Source organism: Myotis brandtii, unplaced genomic scaffold, assembly GCF_000412655.1.
Source record: "Myotis brandtii unplaced genomic scaffold, ASM41265v1 scaffold647, whole genome shotgun sequence".
Taxonomy (NCBI): domain Eukaryota; kingdom Metazoa; phylum Chordata; class Mammalia; order Chiroptera; family Vespertilionidae; genus Myotis; species Myotis brandtii.
The window spans coordinates 907,090-915,361 of NW_005370500.1; the positions used below are offsets into that span (position 1 = coordinate 907,090).

An 8,272-nucleotide genomic window follows, 5' to 3' on the forward strand; every position below is an offset into this window, starting at 1 on the left:
CCCAGACAGGCCCTGCTTCCACCCTGTGCAGTCACTGAAGACGCTGAGCGAGGAAGAGAAGCGCTGTGCCCACCCCATAGCGAGGGTGCGGCAGAGCCAGGCTGGACTGTCCAGTGTTCAGGCCCTGCCAGGTTGTAAAAGGGCCTCAGACCCTGCCAACCCCCAGCAGCCACTGCAAGGCAGAGAGAGGAGCAGCAGGGGAGGGACACAGGACCCTTACCTTCCCCAGCCTCGCTCTCAGCCTCCTCTCCTCCATCCTGCTCCTGAGTGTGTCCACGTCCTCCTTGGTGCCATTGAGCACGATGACGTCATCCTCCTGAAAGGCGGCCCCACACTGGAGAGAGCAAGACAGACAGAGTCCATGACCAGGGGTCAGCCGCCCCTCCGCCCCCTCAGCCCAGCCACAGCCCCTGGGGCCGTGGGGAGATTCCCGCGGTCCCACCTGCACCATTTGGCTTAGCCAGCTCCGACCACTGGCTATTTACTGTGCTCTGTCTCCGAAACCCATCACTCTGGGGTCAGCTCCTGCTCTAGGGCGGGTCTCACGACTGAAGAGACCGTCCTTTGACCCACAAATCCTGAGGTCGGTGCCACAGAGAAGGTATAAGAACAACGACAGCCCTAGCTGGTTTGCTCAGTGTTTGCTCAGTGGGTAGAGCGTCAGCCTGCGGACTGAAGGGTCCCAGGTTCGATTCCGGTCAGGGCACATGCCCAGGTTGCGGGCTCGATCCCCAGTGGGGGGCATGCAGGAGGCAGTCTATCAATGATTCTCATCATTGATGTTTCTATCTCTCTCTCCCTCTCCCTTCCTCTCTAAAATCAATAAAGTATATATTTTTAAAAAAGAACGATGACAGGACCCAATACAGTGTCCAGCCAGGACTGCCTGGACGAAAAGGAGCCTTTTCTGGCCATCACGCAGGGAGGCCTGCGGGGGAGCAGCAGCCTGTTCTGCAGGAGGAGGCCCGGGACACCCCATGCTGAGGGAGACGGTGGGGGGGCGGGCAAAGCCTTCCGCTGGGGGTGTCGTCCTTGGATGGGAACGAAAGGGACCCGCAGGAATAGAGTCAGGGGGTAGCTAAGGCCCCGGGGCTGGGCTGGGTGCAGGAAGCCTCCTGAGAACAGCAGAGGCAGGTGCCCCTTGGTTCCAGCAGCCCGCACTCGCCCTCCCTGGCACTCGGCTTCCTGTGGCTTCTTCCCGCTCCGAGCTGCCCCTTTCCTGGCTGAGTAATGAGGGCAGTGGTGAGTTGTGAGACAACGCCCTCAACGCACTTCACCCTGAATAGAGTTACAATGTGAAACAATTCCATTCTGAGGACCATCCCTGGACAGCACTTCTGCTACTGAAGATTCTAGCACCGTAAAAAGTAACGGTGATTACTGCTGAGAGAGTCTACAGCGCCTCCCCACCCGTCTCCAGGGGACTGAGTGTCTAGTCTTCAAACCATTGTCCATGCTTGGAAGCCAGTTAATTTCCTGCGCGTGGCCCACAGAGGCTGCTGCGTGGAGGGCTGAGGGATTACGGACGTGTCTACACGCCAGGGGTGTAAGGAATGACTGTGCACCAAGGCCCGACGTGCTCTCCCTCACACACACACCACCCTGGAAACCACCTGTGATTTCAGGGACACACAAGGAGCTGGGGCACGGATGGAGACGCGGGTCTGGTGGACAGAGATCCTATCTGCTCTGTAACATGAGAACGGCCACTCTCTTTGCAGCCTTTAAAATAAGTAAATATTCCAAATAGAACTTTCTGTGAAGCAAAACAGTAGTTCCAAAACCCAGAGGACTGTACTTTCTATGAGCTGCCCATTCCCACCTGGAGAATAACACTTAACTTTCTTGGAAATGAATTTGGTGACAGTCACACGTGTAACACACTTTCACTAAGGCCACAAAGCTGACTCCACAAGACAGAGACAAACACCACCACCACCAAGAAGCAGGGCTCGGAAATGTTTGCAAACCGAGTGGTGCTCACGCTATTTAAAAAGGGAAACCCGCCGGGCCCTGCAGGTGGCCTCGTGGGAACCTCCCACCCTGCCAGAGGCCTGTGAAGCAGCAGCGGGCCCGAGGCTTCAGCCCGGAGCTGGCCCGACTACCCTGAAACGCTCGCGGGAGGCAATGACCAAAGAGCTACTACTGCGCACCAATTTCTAGATGTCAGCGTGAACCTGAGCCGGAACTGTGAACACAGCACTAACTGAGCTGAGGGGAGGGCGGCAGGCCAGCACCCCACTCCCACGTGCCTGTCTCTATCAGGGAGCGAAACACACTTAGCCCACGCTTCACCCCGCAGGACAGTGCGCTACACATGAGGCGTATCTTCTTTCATCATTGAAACGACTGAAAATACCCAATCCCAGGGGCTCTGGGGTTACAAGGGTGGAATGTGTCCGTGAAGTGGGGCTAACACTCTGTGGTGGGACCCGGATGCTTCACATTGGCCGTCAGCTTAAAAGAAAACCAAGACAACAAACCCAAACCTTCCGACCTCTCTCCATACTGAAGCTACAGTACAGCACCAACCTAATGAAGGACAGCACAGGGCGAGGAGGAGCTGGCCATGTTTGTGCAGCTTCTCAGAGCTGTTTACCTCAAAATGTTTCCTGTATTCACACTGGTGCAAAGGCCCCAAAGAAGTATAAGGCTGCTGTGCAGACCCTGGCGAACTGTTCTGAAATATCTCATTTCACTGGAGAGAGAAGGTGGCGCACCCTGGCTTTATAAGACTGCAGGCAGATAGTAACTGTATGACGATCTAGTCCGTTCCAAATTCCAATGGAAGTATGTCATTAATCTTTGTGACAGGATTTTCCAATCAAAACCAGCAAAGAAGTCACACACTACAACGGAAGCAATGGAGTGACAAAAACATCACTCCTGGAGCAGGCCAACCAGCAAACATGAAATCCAAGACAAGCAAAGTCGTCCCGATCCGCCCTGAAGGAAATATCTGTGTCTCCAAACAAAGGACTCAAGGAGCCACCCTGTAACACGACAATTTATTCTGGAAGCCTTCCCATGTACTAACGAGGAAGTCTGTGCAGTTTGCACTGACCGATGTCTGTGCAAAAGAGACATGCTTGAGTGGTCCAAAGACATCCGCAGCCCCGAGCGACACTTCTGGCTGACCCTGACCACCTGGAAGGTGAGGACAGCCCAGCAGTACGCTGTGTGTTAGAGCGCGGGCGGCCACAGCTGATTCCTAACTGAGGTTCTCTCTCTCAGCTCCTTTATGTGGCTGGGCCGACAGACAGCTCTCTTATCTGCCAGACCTTCCACTTGGGGAGCACAAGCAAGATTTGGGGTGGGGGAGAGCAGTGTCCCTTTCTTGTGAAGTTTGGAAGAGATGGCTGACCACAGGAGAGTTCTCAGGCACAACAGTTTTGGGAAAATACCTATGGAGTTGAAAAGCTACACCTTGGCTCCTCTGGAGCTATTCACGCCTGCTCTCCCCACCCACCCGACCCCCAGGGTGAAGATGGCTGCTTGGGAAGAGCAGACAGTCTGGGGAGAAAAAAGACAGATGATGAACAAGTCACAGCACAGTGTGAAAGAGTCTAGTAGGGGGAGCCTGACCTTCACGGGGCTCTGAATCCTGCCTGGTGGACACAGAATACAGGAAGACTAGGGAAGATTAGAACAAATCCGCGTGGGAAGGCAGCTGCCCAGAGCACCCTCTCTCCGGGGACAGTGGGCAGCTTCCCAACACTGCAGGAGCCACCGCACACACATCACCTACTGTAATAGTGCATTTGGGTGTGGTCCTCAGGTTTGAATACTGTGGATCAAAGATGCAAACTACACCAGGTCACCCAGTTTTTGAGATGTTTAAAAGACTGACCTAAAAGAGACAGGCTGCAAACAAATAAAAAATGTAAACTCTGACAGCAGAGCAGTTCAAAGACAGGCCATTTCTGCTGCCGCCCACACACCGCCAATCTCCCGACAGGTCCCACGTCAGTGGCGCTGCAGTAATTCCAGTCTTTGTAAAAAGGTAGAGATGACCCAATCAGGGAGGGATTCCCACAGGAAGGAGGCGACAGTTAGCAGCTAACAAACCACCTGGCCTTTCTTCACCCACTGGGGCTGAAGGAGAGTAAGTGCTCAGAAAGGGAGCTCCACTTCTCCAGAAAAAGTGATTCCCTACGTGCACAAGCAGCACAGAAAGTCAGAGCTGTTGGCATCAATAATAAAGTAATGATTCGGAGTCATTACAGTGGCACCTGAATAAAATCAGTTGCTGTAAGTCTTAAAACCACCACTCACGAGGCGTGAACAGTTCAGGAAATTCTGGCCATCGCCAGCTTCAGTGTGCAAACTGATGGCGGCATTCAGTCGGCCCGACTGGTAGGGACGGTGTGACGAGCCCTCCCGGAGCCTGGCTCTGGGCCTGCAGTCCATCCTCACAGCGACTCTCAATAGAAACTATGGTTCACACTTTACAGATGAGCAACCCGGCTCAGAAATGAGGTCGCTCATAGTCAAAGGAAATGACAGAGCTGTGCGCCCGGTGCCACTCCCCTGGGCGAGCCTGCAGCCTAGCTCTGTGCACAGTGACAGCCATCCCATCATTATCAGCAAAGAGTTCGTTTATTTTTAATTACCAAAACAGCGTGAACACAACTCTGAAAACATCCCATCTGTCTGCATTCCCTCCCAGTTCATACCCACGTCTACAAATTAGTTACCCAGTTACAGCCACGGAGCTGCTGCTTCTCTCCTCACTGAATCCTGTTCTCACACCGCTTGCCTTCACACCCACGCTCACAGCTGGGAGGTGCACTTGCACTGTGTCCTCATACTGCTCACCTTCACACCCATGCTCCCAGCTGGGAGGTGCACTTGCACTGTGTCCTCACACTGCTCACCTTCACACCCATGCTCCCAGCTGGGAGGTGCACTTGCACTGTGTCCTCACACTGCTCACCTTCACACCCACGCTCCCAGCTGGGAGATGCACTTGCACTGTGTCCTCACACTGCTCACCTTCACACCCATGCTCCCAGCTGGGAGGTGCACTTGCACTGTGTCCTCATACTGCTCGCCTTCACACCCACGCTCCCAGCTGGGAGGTGCACTTGCACTGTGTCCTCATACTGCTCGCCTTCACATGCAGGCTCCAAAATGGACAGAAGGTCCTGGCATAGGAACTGAGCTCACTCCTCTGCGCACTGGAGGAGATCACAGACCCTCCTCTACCCCCTCGCTGCCACTCCCTCCCCTCCAGTTGGCAGGAGGATTGAGAGAGAAGGAAGAGCCGAGCGCTGGGTCAGGCACATAAAACAGACTCCTGGGTTCATCTTTAAGGACTCCAAGCAGCACTGGATTCTGTTTACATCAAACACTTACTCTGCAAAACGAATAAAGGACTGAAACGATGACTCATGAAAATCAGCGCAATTCTTATGCACTTACCCACAACCAAGAAAAAACTTACATCTTCACGGAATTTAAAACAACTGCTATCAGCATTTAGATTTTACCAGGCAAATGAGTGTCATTACATCTCCCCTGTGCTCATGACTAGCTAAAACCCTACAGTATTCCCTTAGAGGGGCCATCAAACATTTCAGATCACTAACAAAAAGAAGAAAAACTTTCCTTCCATCGTAAATTCAAGATTCAGTGTAAAAGTCCCCATCAAAGCAATCATGGACTTCATAGTTATCTGACCTCCCGGGAAGCAGAGAGGCCTCACAGATGACCTTAGAAGTAGGGTCACTTTTGTGCGTGAATGTAAACTGACATGGGACAAGGCAGCTGAGTTTTGAGGTTTCCTTTTGCAGGCCGCTAAGTCCAGGACAGCTGTGTATATGGGCCAGGAGATGTGCTGAGGACAAGTCAATCGCCTGCTCTGCTTGCCCACAAATTCGAGTCCTCGATAGACCCTCTGGGGTGATGTGCTGGCAGAGGTGGCGGAGACGGAAGGTACTGTGGCAGGCGAGGCTGCCGTGGAACTACACTGGCGTCAACAGCACAGTCATTTTCACATGAGCCGAACCACTGGGCTGGGAGCTGTAAGGAGTGTTTGCTTTCTTCTTCATATCACTTGTTTCCTTGACTTGAAATAAGAAAATATTCAACCAAAGAAGAAAGATGGGAAAATGATTCTTTGATACAAGATACTCAAACGAATCTAGAAAAATGCTCTTGACAAGGCTCTACTATCAATCGTAGGCCACTTTTATAGCTATGAGAAAGAAATCACAAGAAATACATTGCTATGGACTGTATCTTAAAGGTGATGTATTAATGGGTAATTAATTAATTAATGTGTAGATAATTTCTCCAGCCTTCTAGGAACAGAACCTTCCTGCTAACTATTAGTTTCCCTAGAGGTGAAAGTTTAAGGCTGCCTGTGCTGGATATTATGCAATTCCCTGAGGCTTAATTTTCACAGAGACCATGAAGACAGCAGAAAGCTAAAATAAAATAACCTGGAGACCAGAGAGGAAAATAGAATTCACTGACCAGTTTTGAAAATATATCCTCTTCCCAAACACTTTCTCTCTTTTCCACTCCACACCCCTCAATCCCGAAAATAACTAAAAAACAAACAAAAACAAAACAAAAAAACCCCAACCAGTATGGGTGTAAATTTTTGTTTTCTTCTGACTTTAAAACACCCACACACCCCACTCACCTATCACAGAGACTAAAGAAATGAAGCCAGAGAGCCAGCAAGTCAAATGCTCCTGGTCATACCTCTATAAACTAGAAAATCCCCAGGTGTCTTGCTAAAATACAGATTCTGATTTGGCAAGACTATGGAGTGGCCTGGGAATATGCCTTTCTCAAAGAAGAGTGAACTAAACCTCCCGGGCAACGTCCATATTACAGGACCATGGATCATGCTCTGAGTAACAAGTACATCATTTATTTTGCAAACTGTAATTACTCCAGTGTGTTTCTTCTTGTTATAAGAAGGAAGGAACACAGTGGGGAATACAACTGATATTTTGGCCAGTGATTTGTTTATAGTGAACACAAAAAACCTAGCAACTACATCTCTGGACCGTGTTTGCTGACATCAAGTGTGCACACGATGGGTTTAGAACACAGAGGTAGCTACTTCAAACCCGTCAGTCTCTTCTAGTTAACTGAACAGCAAATGCAGAGGGAACTATAGAATGAAAAGTAGAGAAATCACTCTGAATATCACTGAGGTTCCTGACATCTGGCTTATGACATTGGTTTCTCTGAATTTCAGACATTACCTAAAAAATGAAAATTTTTTTTAGGCTTTGACACTGTGACTATCTCACTTCATTCACCTTTTCACAATGCACTACAGTTCCTGAAACGGTGCCATCGTTCTTCCTTTTGGCAGAGTTGGCAGGAATGGCTGGTCTTCACCTCCTCTTCCTGGGCATCCAGCCAGACTACATTTCCCAGACTCCCTTGCAGTTAGGTGTGGCCACATGACTGAGTTCTGGCCAATGGAATGTGAACAGAAGTGATGAGTACCAGGGCCAGGACTGCCCCAATAAAACCTCCTAAGCTAAATGCTCCCTCTGAGTCCCCATCAATCAACTGAGTGGAGAACACTCCAAACACCAGAGGAGGCCCAAGCTACAGTAAGTTTCCCTCAGAAGAGAGCTGGCCAACCACAATCTTGGAGGTGCGGTGTGAAAGTAAAGTGCAGAGGTACGGAGGTGCATGAAAGGGCTGGCAAATGAGGACACGGCTGTCTTTTTCAATCGGGAGGGAGACACAAGCTCCCAACTGCTCTGAACGCCAGTTCCGGGCGAGTCTCTGGGGACCCACACTCATAAGGGGAGAAATTGGACTGTCTGGCAGCGGACGGAACTTGTGGAGGCTTTCTCTCAGAGGTGCTTGCAGCGATTACCGATTACAGCAGGACACTGAGACCCGGGGCCTTTTAGGGCAGGGCTGAGAATCAGCCATAGCTGTTTGCTCCGCCCTGTTGATCCCCTGAGACCCCGCCCCAACCAAGCTGTGCACAGAGGCTTTTGCATATGAATGAAATCTAAAATTACCTAACAAACTGCAGCTGGGTCAGAACATCCAAAAGAAGGCCCAAGGCCCCACAGCAACTTGCATTGCTTCACAGCTGGGCCTCATCTGGGCACCCCCAAACCCCAAACAAGGAAAAGGAATCTGTACATCTCTCCATAGCTCCTGCTGGGTAGCCTCAGGCAGAGGCTAAATTAGCACCTCCTTAGAGATCCAAGAGGCAGTGTACCCAGTGGTCAGAGTGGGACCATCCAGATTACAACTCCTCAGATCCATAAGGGACACA

At 50.9% G+C, this 8,272-nt stretch overlaps 1 protein-coding gene and 1 long non-coding RNA gene across 3 annotated transcripts in view; both read right to left on the bottom strand.

Moving 5' to 3' along the window:
- Window positions 1-8,272, bottom strand: part of RTFDC1 (replication termination factor 2 domain containing 1) — a 27,934-nt gene that overhangs the window by 4,192 nt on the left and 15,470 nt on the right. The window contains exon 6 of one of the 2 annotated variants that reach the window (XM_005880682.2): window positions 221-334. The exons of the other annotated variant lie outside the window; for it this stretch is intronic. Coding sequence (XP_005880744.1) covers window positions 221-334 — 114 coding nt within the window. The remainder of the gene's footprint in view (window positions 1-220; window positions 335-8,272) is intronic. 2 annotated transcript variants of the gene reach the window in all.
- Window positions 4,578-6,010, bottom strand: LOC106723801. Its single transcript, XR_001359522.1, has 2 exons — window positions 4,819-6,010; window positions 4,578-4,759 (listed from the first exon to the last, which is right to left on the bottom strand). It is a non-coding gene; the product is annotated as an uncharacterized LOC106723801 (long non-coding RNA).